This window comes from Lithobates pipiens, unplaced genomic scaffold (genome assembly GCF_037356315.1).
Source record: "Lithobates pipiens isolate NorthernLeopardFrog02 unplaced genomic scaffold, aLitPip1_a1.2 Scaffold_16, whole genome shotgun sequence".
Taxonomy (NCBI): domain Eukaryota; kingdom Metazoa; phylum Chordata; class Amphibia; order Anura; family Ranidae; genus Lithobates; species Lithobates pipiens.
Window position 1 is genome coordinate 163,870,463 of NW_027507748.1, and position 22,454 is coordinate 163,892,916.

A 22,454-nucleotide genomic window follows, 5' to 3' on the forward strand; every position below is an offset into this window, starting at 1 on the left:
TACCTGCAAATTTCTCATTTTATCCACTCTGTGGTGGGATCACATAAAGAGCTGGATAATCTAACAATATTTGAGGGGGTGTGCGACTCTGATCCCCACGCTCGGGGCATAATCTCCCACCTTTATACATATCTCCCCCACCACCGCCCCCTCACTATACGCTCAGCAATGGTCCAAAGACCTAACAATAGAACTTGATGCAGATGATTGGTCGGATATATGGTAAAATACGTAAAACGCTTCTCAGAATCTTGTCGCATCAGAAGCAAACTATAAGGTCCTTATGCAGAGGTATCTGGTCCCGGCAAGAATAGCCAAATACCTCTCATCCTATCCTCCTAATTGTTTCAGAAGATGCGATGGTAGAGGCACTCGCAAACATATATGGTGGTCCTGTCCAGAGGTGCAACGCTTCTGGGGGACCATATTTCAGATGGCTTCAGCCCTGGCCCAGGTGAAACTCGACCCTAACCAGATTTTTGCTTTATTAAATCTCCCTCCACGGGACCTCACTCGAGCCCAAACGCGGTTATTTCTCCAACTTACCACAGCCGCAAAGCAAACAATAGCGAGGGCCTGGAGGACTCCAACATTGAGCATCACGGAAGTTAAGAATAGGGTCACTCAGGCTATGATCCATAATAAAATTGAAGCTGTGATTCTCGACAAGATCCCTCAACACCTTAAAGTTTGGCTACCATGGATTGAACGATTTCTCCCCCTAATTTCGGCATGAGCTTAATGACGCCTTGACTCTCAGGAACCGAAGAGAGACCAGGGGTCGAATGCGCACGGCTCCGGCGGGCCGCCCGACCACAACTATTACTCTTTTTTTCTTTCTCTTTTTCCTTTTTTCAGGCAACTACATACTTGATCTTTTGGCTTCTTTTTCCTCTTTTTTTCCTCTATGTAGTTCTTTAGCCTTCCTCCCCCTTAAAGCCTAATATCAATGGTAACACTATGCTTCACATGAATGAATGGCTGCCCCCTTGACCTCTCCTGTTCTCATACAGAGTATTAGACAGATTTTATGATGTTAAATGATTGGGCTTAGGCCCAGGTTCAAACTGTAGTTGTGGTTAGTAACTTTGAGATATAGAACGTACTCACTGTTAGTGGTTCTGATAAATGCACTATTCTATGTTAAACGTTCTTAAAGAGGAAGTAAAGGCATAATGAGCTAGTATGCATAGCATACTAGCTCATTATGAATAACTTACCTGAGAACGAAGCCCCCGAAGCGGTCCTCCTCCTTTATCTTCACCGCTGCCATGTATCCCGGAGTGACTTCCGGGTCTCGTTGCTCCGGCGCTGTGATTCACCGGAGCCATGATGACGTCAGGGAGCCAACACGAGCAGCATATCGCCGTGACCTGCGGCGTGCTCGGTGTACCTGCATGCGCCGTAGACAGCGGTGCCTGTTTTTTTGTAAATATCTCCTAAACCGTGTAGGTTTAGGAGATATTTCTTGTACCTACAGGTAAGCCTTAATCTAGGCTTACCTGTAGGTCAAAGTGGTTTGTAAGGGTTTACAACCACTTTAACTGGTATGCCCATACTCTGTCAGTTCTAAACGTTTTACGCCACTCCGACAATGTAACTGTATGTTAACTGATTGCTGCCAATAAAAAAAAATTTGAAAAGAAAAAAGTAGCAGCCACTACACTGGATTTTTGGAAGGTGTTGGTCAATTTTGTTATACCGTTTTTCATAAGGCTAACTATTTGAATAAGGGTACAAAGTCTGGCAGTCTTGGTTGTCTGCCCTGTCCACAAATGCATTTCATTTTTAATTTTTTTGCTCAACCTATAATTTTCTGTTGATACAGTACAGTCATTTTGGCATTACTGCTCATTTCTTCCTCCATTTTTCAGAATCTTGTTCCAGGCCAAAAGTCATCCTTGTATTAAGCCTGGCGATATCCTGTGTATTGATGACATTTTTACCCTTGCTATTCATTGCATATTTTGTGATGTTGCCTATGTATTTATCTAAGTTGGGATGGTACTGCATAGGGGAGTTGTGGAGGGGAGTGGAGGTTTTTATTTGACCCCCTTTTCTGTAACTGGGCCCTGTGAGGCCGGGCTGTGCGCTACAGCTGATATATTTATGGTCTTAAATTTTCTGTGTTTTTTTGTACTTCTTGCTGTTCCTTTTTTTTTTTTTTCCATAAAGAATTTCGAGAATTTAAAACAAACAAAAAATAAGTATTGCTATTTACCGGTCCCTTTCTCGGTGTACTCATAAGTTAGAGTAGGAGTACATCACAAAGGTGCATTCATTTAGCAGATTCCATGGTTATGTGCAAACAAGACCATGCTTGAAAATAAAATCTGCTGAAAGGGTAACTCCACTTTTGTGGGGAAACAAATGTAAGATAAAAAAATTAATATGGCATATACAATTGCTACACACGTCATATTATAATTGAATGTCATAAAAAATTACCTTTGCTTTTCAATCTACAGCACTGTCATTTTTTGGAAAATGCAATGCAATATGGCTACCTGGAGGTGTTCTGTACACAGACGTTGTACAGAACCCCCCCCCCCCCCCAATTACATTTCCTGCTTGATTGGCTTACTGACCCCCCCCCCCCCCCCCCCCCAGATGTCTGCACTAAGATGCAAGTCAGATTTTAGGTGTTCTCTGTAACAAAAATGTATTTTTGTGAGATACTCCCATATATCTAATCACTTCTAAAGGGCACTGCAAATTAGAACACTGCAAGTGCACCAGCTGATTTTTAATAATAAAAATCTCTCATTCAGAAGAAACTTTTTTTTTTTTCCTTCAAATTTTTTCTTTTTATCAATCATGTGACCGCAAAATCATCAACACTGGGAAAACTCCTCATAAAGTGACATTTCTAGCTCTGAGACAGGATTATTCCTTGCACCTCCTCCAGGTCCCACAGTGCGGGGGTGCGATTTAGAGATATCACATGACCACAGTATATAATCTTTTAAAAAAAAATGTATTTGGGTAACTTGTTATGCTGTGTAACATACATTTCATTTCAGTGTACGGCATTGGCATGATCTATATTTTGTTGGTACTTGGGGGGGGGGGGGGGTTTCAATAATACTTTAAGCTTTGATGTACAGTCTTATTCTGCACAACTGAAAGTGCAGGTTCGTGTGACAATCCTATTCTATGTAGCAGGCTGTGTGGCTGGAATGAGTTAATGCTGTAAAGTATCCTTTGTCAGATTGCGAAGCTCATTGGCTGTAATGCCATAGGGAGCAGATGCTAAAGCCAGTGATGCAACTTATATTATTTACTTCCTACAGCCCCTCTAGTGACAGCCAGTGACGAGGAACAAAAGTAGCCACCCCCTCTTTTTTTTCTCTTTTCTTCTGCTGGGTATGAGCTTATTCCCTTCAGATTTTAGACCGTAAGTCATTTATCGGCAGCACTTGTCACCTTCAAGGCACTTAGAATCCTCGCTTGAATCTACAGCTAGATAGTTGCTTTGGTAGTCTATCTTTTTATTTATTTTTCTGTTTCTTTTAAGGAGCGATTTGAGGCTATGATGCGTCGGTCTCAAGAACGCAACCAGCAGCTGGAACAGAAGCAGAAGAGATGGTCCTGGGGTGGGGCCCTGGTAGCTGGATCTGGAAAAGACGGTGAGCCCTTCCAACCTGCATTGCAGTTCATGTCATTTCACATGCAAAAGGATACAGCTATATACTTTGTGTTGGGATGACCTATATCCTCTCTTATCTGTATTGGACTGGTATTTTAGTTGGCTAGTATATTCCTCTATTTTGTCCTAAAAAGTAGACCTGCAGACATATGTTTCACTACTGTTCTGTGCGGACTAGTACTCCCTGTATGTTTGCAATCCTTGTAAGAATAGTCATCAAGGGGTTAAATCCTTACAGCAGAGGCATTGATTCTCCATTGGAAGGCGTGCCTTGCAGTTGATGGGTTAAACTCTTGTGACTCTGCAAAAAAAGATCGAGGTGATGTAATGGAATCATGATCCTTTGATGTGAGCAGTGTTGATCTACATTTACTATTTACATAATTTAATCATCTAAATTGTGTCTAGGCTACTCTTTTCAACCTCCTTTTGTATTACTTTTAAAAGCTGGGGGTTCATTATGTTAACACTGGGCTTTGTATATAGCATCTTTATTACATTTATAACCTTTTATCTGCATATATAGCACAATGTATTTCTGTTTTTAATGCAAAATCATGTATTCTTTCCCATTCTTGTCTTGCTCTGGTTTTGTGCTGTGCAGGTGACCCAGAAACCCCCCCACCCCCTGTGCTAGGTTTAACTGACACAGAGCCTGTGACCTCTGCTGCCGCTGATGAGTCTTCCAATGGTATTTTATGAGAACCCCAGAACCACTGTGTGTCTAAGTGTTTGATCACATCAACTTCATCATCAGCCCAGCTGTCTACCCTAAACAGTGTATAGCCTAGTGTTCACACAAGTGTACCACATTGTACATTACTGTTTCAAATGGATCCAGAACATCATGCATGACATTGCTGTCCTGTGATGCATCCCATATCATGCTGGCCATCACCAACATGTGCTTTGATTCCATTGCTTATGAAAAAAATCATTGAAAACATGGCTTGTGACATTGGTGACTTCATAGTTTTGACTTCACATTTATGGCTGTAGTATCTACAGTATATTGTTTATTATGTATCTGACATTTATTATAGTATGAAACTAGATATCACCTTTGTGAAAGTTTGCTGAAACATAGTCAGGATATTATATTATCTGGAAAAAGCCCAACTCTGCCACAGGTGCCATCACTGTAAATATATGCGTGACCCTTGACAGGTGTAACTCTCTGACATAAGCATCATGGCAACAGGTTAGGACAGCCATTCTTTATCAGGGTTCCTCCAGAGGTGGCAAGGAGTTCCTCAAGCTGTGGCTGATTGACCGCCCGTTTAGAGCCCGCATAATCCTTGCATAATTCTGTGTTCAATGCCACTTGCCAGAGCCAACAGAATGACACCAGTGATCTTTTTAGATGTGTGTAAGGGTGGTATTCTGACAACCACTGTAAAGGGGGGCAGTCTTCTCCCGTGGCCACCACTGTAAAGGGGGGGCAGTCTTCCCCCGTGGCCACCACTGTAAAGGGGGGGCAGTCTTCCCCCGTGGCCACCACTGTAAAGGGGGGGCAGTCTTCCCCCGTGGCCACCACTGTAAAGGGGGGGCAGTCTTCCCCCGTCGCCACCACTGTAAAGGGGGGGCAGTCTTCCCCCGTCGCCACCACTGTAAAGGGGGGGGCAGTCTTCCCCCGTGGCCACCACTGTAAAGGGGGGGGGCAGTCTTCCCCCGTGGCCACCACTGTAAAGGGGGGGGGCAGTCTTCCCCCGTGGCCACCACTGTAAAGGGGGGGGCAGTCTTCCCCCGTGGCCGCCACTGTAAAGGGGGGGGCAGTCTTCCCCCGTGGCCACCACTGTAAAGGGGGGGCAGTCTTCCCCCGTGGCCACCACTGTAAAGGGGGGGGCAGTCTTCCCCCGTGGCCACCACTGTAAAGGGGGGGGGCAGTCTTCCCCCGTGGCCACCACTGTAAAGGGGGGGGCAGTCTTCCCCCGTGGCCACCACTGTAAAGGGGGGGGCAGTCTTCCCCCGTGGCCACCACTGTAAAGGGGGGGGCAGTCTTCCCCCGTGGCCACCACTGTAAAGGGGGGGCAGTCTTCCCCCGTGGCCACCACTGTAAAGGGTGGGCAGTCTTCCCCCGTGGCCACCACTGTAAAGGGTGGGCAGTCTTCCCCCGTGGCCACCACTGTAAAGGGTGGGCAGTCTTCCCCGTGGCCACCACTGTAAAGGGGGGGGTAGTCTTCCCCGTGGCCACCACTGTAAAGGGGGGCAGTCTTCCCACGGATGTTTAGTTTTTCTTTCCTTTTTTTTTTAAAATACGGATTATAAGGCCTCATGCACACTAGGTGTTTTTACAGCTGCTGTTTTTGTCTGCAGCCAGTAAACTTCCCAGCATGCTAGCCTATGTGTCCATGTACACATAGGCTGTTATGAGTGTTTTTTTTGGAGGGGCGTTTTCTGGCTGGAAATAAAATCCAGAACTAGTGGGTTTGAAGAGAAGTTTCTCAGCTGTAAAAACGCTCCAACTCTCAAAAACCCTGAAGAACCCGGCTATTCAGTGTTTATGACCATTTTTGAGCCATAAGCTTATGTGGGAGTATAGTTTTGCTATGCTGCAAAACGTGGCAAAACTCACATTTTTTTATCAGGCCATTCTACAGCTAAATCGACTGCCATTTTTGTAAGGTCCAGTGTGCATGAGACCTTAACCCCTTATTTTGCTGCAACATGGAGGCACAAATCTACTTTAGTATGAAGGAACGCTTAGGCCTAATCCCCTTTTCTGGTTATTGGGAGTTTTTGATGATCTCTTTGAGCATTATATCATTAAGTGTTGCACTTTCAGTGGGGCCTAATATTTTAAAGATGAGACATCAGTTCTCATTTCTCTTGTTAAGAGTCCTCAGAAAGAGGTTCTTCCCTATAGACCCCAGAAGTTAGTTATAGGACTGTATGGGAGTCCTGAGCCACAAATTACAGGACAGTTTAGGCCTGCCAGGTATTACTTGCCATAGATCATATTTAAAGTGGAATTCCAGTCAAATTCTAGCTAGGCCTAAATCTTCTTCGACCCCCCCCCCCCCCCCTTCTATGACTATTCTATTTACCCTGTAAAAGGAAAGATTCCAATACTTGCCTATTCTGAAGCTGCTCTGGTCCAGTCACGTGATCGGCTCCCAACGTCGGCTTCAGGGTAGAGGAGAGGCAGAGACAAACTGTAGAGAGGCCTTACTTCTTTTATTATTTAGTGCGTAAATCCTAGATTGCCTTGACACAAATATTTCGCAGTGTATACAGTAGGTATTTGTGTATTAGAGTGCATAAATCCGAGTCGCTGCTGTAGGTTTAATTAATTTTCCCTGTCGGGATTTCCTGCCTAGTCATAATCCCTTCTTCCATCCCCCATGACTTTATCTGTTGAATAATGTAAAACATACCATATTCTGTCAGTGGCACAGAATCCAGCAATCCGTTTACAGATATGTTGTCAAACTACAGAGATTACCTCCATTTTTTTTTTTCTTTTGTATTCTTCGGTACTGACGTTATTGAAGTTTAAACTCTGCACAGCAATATAGGCCTATTATTTAGATGAATATTACGGGAAACTTAATCTGTGACAGATAAATTAATCCTATTCTATTTATTTAACCGCGTTTTACTGCCAGGTTTGTCACACCACTATATAGAGAACAAACTGAGCTCAAGAAGATACTTTTGGTTTTATGGTCCCTGGTACAGTGAAGACATAATCGTGGCTACTGAATAAATATTATTTTATATTACGGACATTTACATGTACTGACAATTGACACCGCCCTTAACAACATACTGTATATACATACTTAGGCCAATTTTGACAGGAGCTAGTTGACCTACCAGCATGTCTTTGGATTGTGGGAGGAAACCGGAGTACCCGAAGGATGACGTGATCATGGGTGCAGCCGGATGACATAATTGCATGCAGCATGTGCATTTGGAGCCTCCGTAAATTTTTTCGGAGTAGCCTTAATGACTCTGCTACTGCGGCCATGGTACTGGTTGTACCTTGTAAAGGCTGCTATCTCGTATTAAGCTGGGCAATAATTTTTTTTTTTTTTTCTTTCATTCTAGCTGGCTGAATGAAAAAGAAAATAACCGATTCCTTCATCCGGTCAAACAAGATGGATGGAGGAATTCCCCCTCTGGGACATTGCATTTAGATAGCAGTACCCACCCCTGTCGAAATATGCTGATTGAGATAATTTTTCCAACATGTCCCTTTGACACAAGTCGATCAAATGAGTATATTGTGATTTGGTTTTCCATATCTCTGCTCATCAATTGGCCTATAATGTGCCATGTTGCTTACTGCTTTGCACTGCTTAGCAAACAAAAAAATTCTACTGTGCTCAGTTATGCAGCAAGCATCCATCTGCAGGTTGCCTGAACGCCATGAAGGCAGCCATCATGTTGGCTTCATGAGCATCCAGTCTGTCAGTTTACACAGAGGCATTTTGTATCTTTGTGCCACTATCTTTGGAGTCGCATTTTAATGCTTTTAGGTAAACTGAAGTGCTGCATTCTTATGAATATAGCTCCTCCTGTTATTAGTCAATGAATACAATGAATTGCAATATACAAATCCACAAATCTTGTGTAACCTATATGAGCGCCTTCTACTGGTTAGGACGATAATGATTAATATAACAGTAGATTGGATTGGGATCACCAAACTACAACCCACAGGCCACATTGGCCCACTACAATATTTAATCAGGCCCACAACTAGGATCGGTGGCATGTCTTCAGTGGTGCACAGATTGAGCATTCAGGTCAGCAGAGGCTATCTATGGTCTGCCTGCATTGTCCTCATTCACATCCATGGATTTTAGGACAGTCTGCGTACTAGCAGCCAATGACATGCTTGCCCCAGCACTCACTGGAGGGTGGAACTTTCTTTGTCCAGACCTGCCCTGCCTCCTGCCCGTTGCTACAGCCACACTGTAAGCACTTCTTTCGTAAGGGGGACTCTGGTGTGGTCCCTGATGTAAGGGGGGGGGCGGACTCTGATTGGGACTCTAATAATAAAAGGGGGCTGATTGAGAACCCTGGCTTAGATGGTATATGTCTTCTATAGCATATATATATATATATATATATCATTTTTTTTCCATTTTAGATATATAGATAGAGCTATAGATATTTTATATATATATATATATATATATATAATATCTCTATATCTATATCTATATCTCTATGGGGCAGTTGACTTCTGCAGCAGGGCTGCTACATGGTAATATTATTAAACTTACAAAGTTCTCTGTGGCATTGCTGCTCAGTAACTCTTAACAGGAATGTAATATGGGCTGTTACATGAGTAATCTCTTACCTGAATGTCATCTCTCTGCAGCATGTGACAAAATGTCATCATCTACTATGAGTCTGCAAAGGCCAGTGGACTCTCCAATCAGTAAGAGGCTCTCCGCTTCCACCGCAGCAATCACACATTCCCCTGACCGAGGCAAGTGTACCTACCAGCTGTCCCCCTGCCTATCCATCTGCTTGTTTCTTTTCCATATTTCCCCAGCTTTCTCAACTGTCATGCCTGTATTGCTTCTGGATTCCTTATCCTTCTCCAAAAGCTTTCAATAAAAGTTCTGGTGTGCTGCTGTATTTTCTCAGACACATAAGCAGTACAAACATCAGTGAAAAGGTGCAGGCTGCATTAACCCATAGGAGCCAAGCTGTAGAAGTTAAAATGAAGGATAAAATCTGATTGGTTGCTTTGGGTCAATGCCCTATGACTTGCTTATTACTGTAAATAAGCTAGAAAAAGGTAATTCGGTAATTGGCAAAAGTCTGAGGTTACATCCTATAATCCCCAAAAGTTAAGTATTATGTGTGTTTTTTTTTTCTTGTGCTTTTCTCGTTTGAATGTTTGTTTTATTAAAGTCCTCTACACATGGTATCCTATTATGTCATGCATCTGTAGATAAAAAAAAAAAATCTTTTCATTAAAAAAAACTAAAAAAAAGAGGACATTTTTTATTAAACTTCAAGATTTTGAATTTGCAGAACATTATTGAAACTCATCTAAGTGTTTTGTTTTTTTTTAAAGACAAAAACTAGAGAAGTTTTATAGGAAAATCATTTTACATTTGCTGTCCTCATCAGGTTGCGTAGTGTTCATGTTGTCCCTAAATCGACTCCAATGTTAGATGCAATCTAACTGATTACATGAGCTCTCCCCTGCCTGCCATTTTAATGAAATCAACATTGGAGTGCTGTCTGTATTTTTTATGCCTCAGTAACGAGCTGGATGTTGTAATACTTCAGTAAGCTGGCATTAGGGATCCTGGTAAGGCATCTGTGTACGTTGTTGCTACAAAGGTAAAGAAACGGGCAAAAGGTTAATTGTTTAATCTGGAAGTAACCTGCCTAGGAATCTTCTAATGGGCACCTATGACTTTCTTTTAGGCTCAATTATCATATATGTGCGACTTAACGTTGCAGCAACTGCAAAGTAGTTCATGCACTACTTTGGTCTAACTTTCATGCCTCAAAAGATGCATAACCGTCTGAAAATGCATAAAACTGGTGCTTGAATGTTATACAATGCAACAGTTGGCTATTATCACTGGTCAAAGCCAAAGTCATATCCAAGTTGCACTCATCCAAAGTTGTGTCAATGTTACACTCCAATGTCGGTGCAACTTTGGAGTCATACAAGTGTGAATGGAGCCTTTGAGTAGGTGTGCTGGCTCTTACAAGAAGTGTTTTCCTTTCCTCATTAGCTTTCTAAGCAGTCTCAGGCTGGGCATGGGTTTAATATCATTGAGGTGCCTATACATGTGGTGTAACTAGAGTAAAGTGTATTTGTATTTTTCAGTTCTAGATAGGGAATTCGATTTGACCTAAGGGTATTGATCATAAGACCTTTTGTTAGTTTTTTGTTTTGCAGTCTATTACCTACTGGGGAGATTTCCCTTTAAAGCCGTAATAAACAACAACAAAAAAATAAAAAATAAAAAAAAATCTTGTCCCTGAAATGTAATGTCATAATGTGCTAGTATACGTCGCACATTATGACAGACTTACCTGAAAACTAAGCTCTCCAGCAGTGTGCTGTCTCCGCTGACAGGGCTTCCAAGTTCAGGGGAAGCTGCCGTTGGACTGACCAAGCCATGATGACATCACTCCCGTCACGCCTGCGGTACTGCTCTTTATGGGTGGCACCCTGTCCATTGAATGTGCAGTGCACATGCACTGGTGACACAACTGGCCCTGCTAAAGTAATTATCTTATTTATAAAGTAAAACCTTGGATTGCGAGCATTATTTGTTCCAGAAACATGCTTGTAATCAAAAGCACTCTCATATCAAAGCGAATTTCCCCATAAGAAATAATGGAAACTCAGATGATTCATTCCACAACCATTTATTCATAAGTCCTTCAGTTTATAGTCCACATAAAAAGATGATAGCAATATGATAAGGTTGTGTAACCATAAAATGTCCATCCACAAATGGAAGCCTCCACAAGGGGATTAGAAACAAAATCCAGCAGGAGCTACAGAGTATAAAAAAGAGAGGCGCCTCTAAGTGTAGCAATATGGTTACATTTAATAAAGGTACAACATTTAGCAACTCACATGGTTGATGATTAAAAGAGGCACATCTAAGTATGCAGGCATCCGGGGTAAAGCTGTCCACATAGACCGTCCTCCGCACCACCGACTCTCACCGTTGTCAGTCTGCAATCGTGATCCGGAAGACTATACTGCAGTAGAGAAATCTGAAAGCGAGGCTTGATGCGCTCATGGATCGCAGCGTGGAAGGGATGATGTTGATGGTGGTACTGAGGACGGTCTATGTGGACAGCTTTACCCCGGATGCCTGCACGCTTAGATGTGCCTCTTTTAATCCTCAACCATGTTGTACCTTCATTAAATTTAACCATATTGCTATTCTGTCCTGGTGTCAATGGTCTCAAAAAGTAATAGAGGGTGGATCTCCCTAATAGGAAACAGACAGCAATAAAAGCTGAACAGGGGTTCTAACCATTCCAAATTCTGTGCAACAAAGCAGCATTACAATGACCACAAACTCCAGTTTAAAAAGAAAAATCCTTTTTTTTTTTTTTTTTAAGTATTAACTCACAAAAGCATGTTCTAGTGTTCTCAACCTCCTCCAAATCTCCAAATTCCTTTTTTATTTTTTTTATTTTGAGCTGGTGTGATCTGACTGTTAGAGGGCGGCTACTTTGGCACCTCATGGGCCCAGTATATGTAGGAAAGTAGCCACCCTCTCTTGCTTGCTTCTGACATGGACTAGGAGCAAAGGACTATCAAATTGTAGTGTGCATAGAGTACTGCACATGACCGCAACTATTGTGTACTGCTCATTCCAAACGTAGTGCAAAAGCGGAGAAAAAGCGTTTTGGAAAATCGGAGGATGTTACAAAGAATCAGAAAGCACAGTAAAGACCAGTTTCATGAAAAATAGATTTAAAGGCCATTAAGTAGTAGATGTGTATAGATTATTTTTGGAGAATAAGGAAACTGTTCATTGTCATTAACATGAGGTTTGATTCAAGATGATCAGTTCTGTCACTAGGTGGCACTCTAACATACAATTAGAATTCTTTGTGCAGCTTATACCAAAATGTTGGAAGCAGAGACACAGTATATGTCCCTTTTATACTCGGCATATTATACTATTAATAGATCTATTGCCTCTTTGTAGGTCATGAAGAAAGCACGTCATGTGTACATGTAGGTTATCTTACATAAGGGCATGTCGACTGTGTAGACTTTAGTACTAGTGTATAAGAAAACAGATGTTAGAGACGGTTTTCTAAAGAATAGCCATCCGTGTATTAAAAAATACTGCTTGTACACTAAGTGATGTTAGCATATTTCAGTTATTTATTGGTAAAGTAAAATCGCAGTTTAATTCTCTCATGGACCTCAGTAATGAGATCCTAGATGTAGACAGATACCACTGCGGTTGAAAGCTCACCTTGTTATATTTTTATTTTGTGGAGGGGACTAGCAGAGGAATGGGAACACTCCTGTTGTAGGAGGAGTGGGAGAGAGCAAAAAGTTGAAACCAAGATTAGGCACAATAGTGGCAAAATATCACTGCTGCCCCAGGATATATCAGACACCATCAGGAAACTCAGCCTACCAGACTGCAGTTATAGAAATATTACCTTGGATTGGACTCTTATTATCAGTATAAAAAAAAACAGTGATTATGTACAGTGTGATAACCTATCTCGGACATTCAGCAATTAATAGATCTGACTATAAAAAGCCTGCAGTTGGATGCTGTCTAGTTGCATTTTATGTGATGAGTGAATATTGCACTGGCTAAGGCCAGCTGTATAGATGGTTTGACTCTTGGCCGGTTCAGCAGGAACTGGTCGAGATGCTAACTAGGGGTGCAACGGATCAAAAAACGGATTGGATAGTTCCTCGGATCAGATAATTTTTCGAATCAGTGAATAATAATTTGTAAAAACCTGTGAAAATTCCACCACCGTATAGTCCCCACTGTAATATCCACAATCTCTCCCACTGTAATATCCACGTCATCTCCCCCACTGTAATATCGGCTGGGTATTGGTGAGTATTGGCAGAGTATGAAGGGATGGCTGTGACTGCAATTGTCACAGAGCAGCACTGTGGGCACTACAGATCCAGCCCACAGCGCTGCTTCCATCCGATCACTCCCCTCCACTGTACTGATCAGTACACAGAGGGGAGAGAGGAACCTGCGTCATGACATGACACTGGTTTGTTTACAATTGATCGCTCCGTCATTTGATGGAGTGATCACATTGTAAACGGCCGCCGGGTGTACAAAGATGGCTGAAGCGCTCCGTGGAATGTGGCGTGTGTCGATCCGAACAGGGTGACCCGTTCGAATCATGGATTGGTGATTATCCGTTGCACCCCTAATGCTAACCATGTATGGGCAGACTGAATGTACCGGATTTTACATATTATCATCGCTACCAGCTGGTATAGCCACTAGCAACAGTCGCTGTTTTCTCCAGTTAAGAGAATACAATGGCTTGGTGGGAGGGATTCTCCTTTCAACATGCTCAGTGTGATGGGTGAATTGAGAGGGAACTTGTGATTGCAGGAAATAAATTTTGCTTCCTGTAATGTCGGCCTACGGCTAACAATAGAGGGAATACAGTGAGGGGGGGAAAAAATATTTGATCCCTTGCTGATTTTGGACATTTGCACACTGACAAAGAAATGATTAATCTATAATTTTAATGTTAGGTTTATTTTAACAGTGACAGACAGAATAACAACAAAAATATCCCGAAAAACGCATTTAAAAAAAGTTATCAATTGATTTGCGTTTGAGTGAAATAAGTATTTGACCCCTTCCCATGTGTTTTGGGTCATTGTCATGCTAGAAAGAAATTAAAAATCCCTTGGTGGGTGGGACTTTAGAAGTGACCAGAAACAATAATTATATCATATTAAAAAGTTTATTACAAAAATAATATATTCAATAAAATAAACTTTGGTCATAAAGGAAAAAAGTGTACAGTAGCATTTGTATGGATTATTATACATATACAGACGCATGTAGGCTCCCTGATGAACCCGACGTTTCCAGCTTGATGCCCTTCTTCAGGGGTTTTATAACATGCAGAGCCAGGTCTCTATTAAAAAAAGCATATACCGTATATCAGTAAAGAAAAATATTTGTACAAGCAATATATATATATATATATATATATATATATATACATACATACATACATACATACATACATACATACATACATACATACATACATACATACCACAAAAAATGAAAAGCACACAGAATAGACAGGATAGGTCACGTACCAAGAGTATCATTAAGTCAAATGATGTAAGAGTTGAGAAGGTCCCATAAGGCAGAGAAATGAAATAGCAACTGTTTCCGTGTGTGTGTCTCAACAAAGGTCTAGAAAAAAAAAGGCCCCCAGAAAAAAATCAGGTTGTATGATCTTAAATTAAGACACGGTATGGTGTTTGTGTGTGTGTATATATATATATATTATATGTGTGTGTGTGTGTATATGTATGTATGTATGTGTGTATATATATATATATATATATATATGTATGTGTGTACAAACCGAGGCACACTCAGCGTACATACCTGAATGAAAAGCATGTCACTCAGAACAGGAAAAACGCATCCTATATTTGCAGAGCCCAAACTTGGCTGAAAAGTTTCTATGAATATCCAGCCCAGGGAGTATACCTTTAGGGATACATATGGACGATAATGTAGGGGGTGAAATCATATATAAAATAGGATAAAAAGACACAGAATTCTCAAGTGTTGCAGCTTACCTTTATTCGGTTGCACGCCGAGTATGTTAGTAATCAGAGCCGTCGCAGCTGTGTTTACACACCGCAGACGACTCTGATAAATAACCCAGTGGCGTCTGCACACTGGCACGGCGACTGTGAAAATATCAGATCAAAAATATCTGATATTTTCACGGTCTTCCTTTTTTTTTTTTTTATATGGTTCCTTCCTCGTCTTAGTTTTTTGTGGATCTCTCATCCGGTGCACTGGGAGGGGACATTCAGTACCTTTGGGCGCCGGATGCCCCCTCTATTTATCAAAGCTTTGGCATGATCGAGTATACTTTTTTCCTTTTTTATGACCGAAGTTTCTTTTATTGAATATATTATTTTTGTGATTAACTTTTTTTATGATCTAATTATTGTTTCTGGTCTATTATAGGGTTTTTTTTTATTTTTTCTATAATCTTGGGATGTGGTGACCGCAAACATTTCATCCTGCAGATCTTGACTTTGTCATGCTGGAATACTCATCCATGTCCCAATTTCAATGCCCTGGCTGAGGAAGGTTCTCGCCCAAAATTTGACGGTACTTTGAAGTTGTCCTGTCCCCTTAGCAGAAAAACAACCCCAAAGCATGATGTTTCCATCTTCATGTTTGACGGTAGGGATGATGTTCTTGGGGTCATAGGCAGCATTCCTCCTCCTCCTAAGACAGCGAGTTGAGTTAATGCCAAAGAGCTTGATTTTCGTCTCCTCTCACCAAGCTGCTTGGCGATGGTCTTGTAGCCCACTCCAGTCTTGTGTAGGTCTACAATCTTGTCCCTGACATCCCTGGACAACTCTTTGGTCTTGGTGGAGAGATTGGAATCTGATGGAATCTGATCAATTGCCTATGTGGACAGGTGTCTTTTATGTAGGTAACAAGCTGAGATTAGGAGCACTCCCTTCAAGTCTCAGCTCATTACCTGTATAGAAGACACCTAGGAGCCAGAAATCTTGATTTTATTTTTTTATTTTATTTTTAATGCGTTTTTCTGGATATTTTTGTTCTGCCTCTCACTGTTAAAATAAACCTACAATTATAGACTGATAATTTCTTTGTCAGTGGGCAAACGTACAAAATCAGCAGGGGATCGAATACTTTTTTTTCCCTCACTGTATATATTGGACCAGGTATGTAAGTACAATTGGCTTATTTTTGCAGCTTTTCAAACCATGTATGGGCAGGGAGGTTGTAGAGAAGTCGATCTACAAAATGGGTTCTCGAAAACCACTCTGATGGGTTATCCTTGCTTGATCAGCACTGCAGGCTATATCAGCATCTCTGATCAGTGTATTCTGATGGTGGGAAGTCTTAAATACAATAGCTTTGCGAGGAGGATTCTGCCTGAAAAGCTCTATGAGGAGCTTTAGGCTTCATGCACACTTGGCTGTCATTTACCGTGGTCACGGGAAAATGCAAAGGGGATTCAACCTCCGTAAACCTCCCATTTCCTGAATGGGGAAGAATCGCATTCAGAATAGCAACCTTTTGACCGCTGGCCTTTAAAACATGGCAAAATTGTTGCTGAAATCGCAATGTGATTTTTGCCATGTTTTGCATTTTCCCACGGCCGCAGTCAAAATGGGCTATATGTACATGAAGCCTTAGAGTGTGCACCATGAAGATGAATATTCAGCTCTGTAAATACTGACACGTCTCCAGAGTGTCAGAAACATGCTTGAAGCTATCAGATCAATTGTAATTAAGCTGAATTGAAATGTTTGCATTAAGTATATACCATATTTTCCAAATTGATTTTCTGCCTTCGATATCCATTTAATAAATGATCGACATTCTTTGTGCTAAATAGCACTCCTGTTTACTCGGAATAGGTAGTGTACCAGACCTGAATATAAAGAAATACTACATTGGCTTCTGTTTTTGTAGAGTAAGTATCTTTGCCACGAGACAGATGACCTTGATCAGTACAGAGTAGACGTGTCTCCCTTGCTTAGGTGTGTCCAAGTGCTATTGTTTGGTGCTGTGCAGCAGACTGGAATGAAGGTTTGACTCAGACAGATTGTACAGGAGCCAAAACTGCAGTGCATTTTTATAGACCGATTATTAAGATCTGCTCTGCTAGGAATTACAGCCACGCTAAATGTATTATTTCACTTTACAAGTGGTGGTCTCTTGTATAGCCATTATTGTATATTACAGAAATCAATGGATACAGGATTCTCTCCTAGTGCACCTGTATTTGAGGAAATAGAATACGTAAACTCCTTTTTTTTTTTTTTTCTTTTTTTTTTTTTATGCATTACCTGTGTCCCATTGGCGAGTTTCCCTTCACTTTTTGTCCCCTAGACATGACGGGAAGAAAAAGAAATCCCTCCAAGTGACAAATACCTGGTTATCGCCAGAGCTAGTGATGTCCTCTCTATTCCTGTTCCAGTGACAAACCAAAATTTGGGAATTTTTCACTTTTGCAGCATATGAAATCAGCAATGGTGGCCTCCATGGTTTCTCTTGGGACAGGTTTCTTTAATTATGTACTATGTTGGTATGGCAGGGATGTAAAGTAAAGGCTAAGCGCTTTAACTAATAAATATATATCCCCAAGATACATTAGTTAGAGCACTTGTCCTTCGTATAGGAAGTAAATTTTATTGTAAAAATGAATTTTTGGAAATGTAGCCAACGAACGCATAGCTGAAATTTATTGAAACACTGAAATTGCCCTTTCATTTACATGTTGTTATATATCATCCATCCTTTGTTTATTTTCATCAGTTGATTTTGTTTGCCATTGTTTCGTTTCATTTTGTTTTTTGCTTTCTTTTTTTTGTTCTAACATTCATTTGCTTCCATCCTTCAGCCCATCGTTTGTATCTTAGTCCCATGGAAAATTTCATTGTTACTCGACTGCTGACTCCAACGCACTCTTCCTTATCCAGGAGCAGGAGTGCAGCCGTGCTAAATGAGTCATGTCATTATATGTCAGGTAATGTGTTAAAGAAAATAGAAGTTATTAGGTGAACAGCCATGCTATCTTGACCTGCAGAGTAAATGAGGGAGACGTGTATGCTCTCTAGTTTATTCCAAACATTTGTTCTTGTTAGTCCTTCAAGCACATCAACCAGTCCTTGGTGGTGGCTGCATTATTTTCCCTTGGTGAATTTGCCAATTCCAGTGCTAGGTTGACAACACTCAATCTCACTTCGGTATCAGGAGAGCAGAAACCAGAAAAGACTGGAGCCCTGCCCCTCGTTTATTGTCGACAATGTAGGAGGATGTGGTTCTGTAGTTGTCAAAGAACATTGTAATTAAAGCAGAGTTCCACCCAAAAGTGGAAATTATGCTCATTTTGTTCCTCCCCACAGGCGCCCCCTCACCCTCTGGCACCTTTTGGGGAGTAGGAGGGACAGGTATCCTGTTCCCACTTCGAGGAGCCACAGATATTGACGTCATGGCTCGGCCCCCTCCTCTTCCCCCTGTTGCTGGGCCAGTAGGAGAGAGGAGCGGAGCCTTGTGCATGCGCAGAGTTCCTGGCGTGAAGCCGTAAGGCTACACTGCCGGGTTCCCTTTACTGCAATGGCAGCGGCAGCACCCAACAGCTGATGGAAACATCAGCTGCAGTGCCAACATCACTAAACTCCAGGACACGTAAGTGTCCTATTATTAAAAGCCAGCAGCTGCAGTATGTGTAGTTGCTGTATTTTTTTTTTATTTTTTTTTTCCCAGCGGTGGGCGGACCTCCGCTTTAATAACAGTCAGCATATGCAGAGCACACTTGAATTTAATTAGACAGAAAGATTTCTGGGAAGATCAACAGGTATTTTTTTTTTTTTGGACTCATTCCACAGATATAGCAAAACCCTTCAAATGATATATTTAACAGACTAAAAGAGCACATGAGTTAAGTTTTTATAAGAGTTTACACTTTGACAGTGTTTTGAGCAAAACGTTAATTTCCTATACAGATTTATCTGCCACGTTGTGCAGACAAATAAAGTGTGACTTGAGAAACAACAAAACCATGGCCGTCTAATGCTTATGGTTTTGAAGTGCATTGAGCTTAAAAACGAACTTCGCTCAAAGAATTGTTTTCCACATAATGGGTTAGCACGGCTGTTCATATGATTTTCAGTTTTCATTGGCACAATAGCTAAGCGGTTGTGTCTTTGCTTCTCGTACAAGACCATAATTGAGTCTTGCTTCTGCCACAAGATTCCTTGCTATAGCTGTATCGATATTTGGCCAGTTCAGCAGGTACCAGATGATGATGAATTTTGATCATCTACAGCCGTTCCTGCTCAACAGAAGTCTGTCTTGTGATCAAATTTTGTAAAACCAGAATACTGGACTAATTTTATTGATCAGCAGATGCAGCCAGTCGAGGGAGTCACTACAATGGCACAGCGGGAAGGATTCCTTCATGCACTTCTCTTGTGTGGATGGGGGAATCTGTTCGTTTTTTATTTTATCTTTTTCAGCTAGGTTAAGCTATGGGCAACTTTAGACTGATCTGAATGGCAACAGTAGTTGGGCTATGCTCTTTTAGGAATAAGTGCTAAGGAAATTTAAGGAGCAAGAATTGATTTAACTTGCCTAGAAACCACACAACACTGAGCTATCAGATTTTGATTTTGATGTAGCCATCCTTCACGAATTGAAAAATGTAAACTAAACAACTTAATTAAAAAAAAACAGTTTAATGGGGGCTGTGTCTTTTTTTTAAATGCAAAATCCTCATGTAAAATAAGATTGTAAGATGTAAAAATAAAAAAATCACCAATTCATAACTGAATAAACCTTTAACTAATTCATAAGTTGCTTTTCAAAAATACATAAATATGCTCAATTCATATTTAATTGTATTGCATGTAAACAAAAGTCTAAGGGAAAAAATTTCCAATGAGTAAAAATGCTATTTCAAAAGAGATGTGATCCCCGAAAAGTGATCAGCTTCTGGATGGACATTATGGAGAGAAGGGTACCACCAGGCATAACATGGCACAAGACCACTCCAGCAGAAAGGGTTAATAAGCTCCTTACCAAATAGAGGCTTGGCTATTTCTAAGGAGACCAGGGCACTAGTGGCTGCGGAGGAACAACGCACTTCATGATCTCTCTGTGTGGGATCTGTCCATTCGGTAAAGAGTTTATTAACCATTTTCTTGTGGAGTAGTCCTGTGGCACGTCTTTTATCCCCGAAGATACCCTTTTCTCCATATCTCTATACAGATGCTGATAACTTTTCGGTGAATACATTCCTTTTGAACTTTGGGAAATAGATTTTTTCACTTATTGGGACTGTTTTCACATCTACGTATAATGAAAAAGAATTGCGTATATTTCGGTTTTTTTCTTTTTTACGTCCGTTTTTATTTCTGAAAAGCACCTTATGAATTAATTAATTTTTTGTGCATTTATGATTTGGTGATTTTTTTATTTTTTTATTTTTACACCTATTTATTGAGGTTTTTGTATTGAAAGGGACAGCACACCTTTTTAATGGTTTTTTTATTTGAACACATCTGATGCCCAGATTGTAAATGAGGTGCTGCAGTTTCTAATTTAATTCACCTTTATGTTCACACAGCGTAGGTTTATATACTTTGGGTTTTAAATTGAACAGCTTAACCTATAACAGACAACAAGATGCAGCATTTTTACAAATCCTTCACATAATCCAATACCGCTTGTATGCCCTATTTTGGGTTACAGCATACAACTGATTAATAGACAAAAATTCAATTAAGACTAAACTTGACATTAATTTGTGTGGTGATTTTAATTAAATGATTACTGCACAGTGTGTTTGACAGGGGTAGGATGATTTTGTAAATATGACTCACTCTCTCTGCATTCCAGTTCATCAAACACATTATTCCAGAGCACCCTGCTTCTCTTGTCTTCCAGAGTCCCCTGTCTGGGTGACAGAGGATTTCCATAGATTCTATAGGTCAGCCTCTTATCACAGTCTGAGGCAGCTGCAGATCAGTGGGAAAGGTTAAGGCCTTGTATTTAATTTATTATTTTTTTTAATCCACAATTAACATTTCTAAATGGCCCCTAACATAGCAAATCTTCAGATCCACTTTAAGGTGTATAGTAAGCTACATATATAGTTGATTACAGTTGATAGTTTTCTTATTAAGTGCTTTCATTTCATTTTCCAACCCATCATTTTCATTTTTTGTTGTAATTTATTCATGTTTTTTTTTTATTTAACATTTCTAAAAGGGCCAGTAGACGTAATCATTTTTTTCCCAACATAAAAATTACATTTCATAAATTTGTAGCTTGTCTGTAGAAGTAGCAATATACCAGCAAGGTATTTAAACCCTTGAAATACCAGGCCTATTCTGGCACTTCTCTCCTACATGTAAAAATCAAAATTTTTTTTTTTTGCTAGAAAATTACTCAGAACCCCCAAACATTATATATGTTTTTTAGCAGACACCCTAGGGATAAAATGTCAGTCATTGCAACTTTTTATCTTGCACGGTATTTGCGCAATAATTTTTCAAATGCCATTTTTTGGGGGGGAAAAAAACAGTTTAAAAAAATAGCAAAACAGGAAGGTTAGCCCAATTTTTTTATATAATGTGAAAGCTGTTACGCCAAGTAAATAGATACTTAACATGTCACGCTTTGCGAACACTCATGGAATGGTGCCAAACTTCGGTACTTAAAAATCTCCATAGGCGACACTTTGAAAATGTGTACAGGTTACCAGTTTGGAAGTTGCAGAGGAGGTCTAGTGCTAAAATTGTTGCACACGCTCTAACGCACGTGGCGAAATCTCACACGTGTGGTTTGACCAGTGTTTACATGTATGGGCGGGACTTACATGTGCGGTCGCTTCTTGACGTAGGCTACCGGGGACAGGGGCATTTCAAATTTTTTTTATTTTTGCACTTTTTTTACGTTAATTTTTTTTTATCACTTTTATTCCTATTATAAGGAATGTAAACATCCCTTGTAATAGGAATGGTGTGTGACAGGTCCTCTTTGTGGTGAGATGCGAGGTCAATAAGACCCCACATCTCTCCTGCAATGACACCATTATTTTCTCTAAAATAAAAAACATATATAATGTTTGGGGGTTCTATGTAATTTTCTAGCAAAAAAATTATGAATTTTGCATGTAGGAGAGAAATGTCAGAATTGGCCTGGGTGCGAAGTGGTTAAGCTAAAAAAACTTCTGACTTTACAACCACTTTAACATTTTATATTTAGTCAAGAAACAAGTGCAGCAATGCATAACAACCAATCGGAATGTATTTTTGTTCCCTAACTGTAGACTGTTTTTTTTTTCTGATTTGTCTTCTACAAATGAATGGTTACACTGCGTTACCAAGTATAGCTGAAAACCGGGTGAATGGCAGAAATGTATTGGGGTGTTGGAAAATATTTCCCCGTACTATCAGATCTTAAATTTTGTCTTTTTTTTTTTTTTTATATTAGACAAGCTGAAATCTGGGTTTACTGGCCCTTTTGGCATCTCCATGTCTATTATTAAAAAAATGTATTTTGCTTAGAACATGAAAAAG

The 22,454-nt window shown here is 40.5% G+C and overlaps 1 protein-coding gene across 12 annotated transcripts in view; it reads left to right on the top strand.

Annotated features, from left to right (window-relative positions):
- MAP7D2 (MAP7 domain containing 2) overlaps positions 1 to 22,454 on the top strand; it is a 202,876-nt gene that overhangs the window by 130,910 nt on the left and 49,512 nt on the right. For 4 of the 12 annotated variants that reach the window (XM_077480724.1, XM_077480728.1, XM_077480723.1 and 1 more), the window contains exons 4-7: positions 3,518 to 3,629; positions 4,254 to 4,340; positions 8,985 to 9,095; positions 17,771 to 17,896. In XM_077480724.1, the coding sequence (XP_077336850.1) occupies positions 3,518 to 3,629; positions 4,254 to 4,340; positions 8,985 to 9,095; positions 17,771 to 17,896 (436 nt within the window). Of the gene's footprint in view, positions 1 to 3,292; positions 3,398 to 3,517; positions 3,630 to 4,253; positions 4,341 to 8,984; positions 9,096 to 17,770; positions 17,897 to 22,454 lie in introns of those variants that run through there. The other 8 variants (XM_077480729.1, XM_077480730.1, XM_077480731.1 and 5 more) reach the window with 6 other exon arrangements.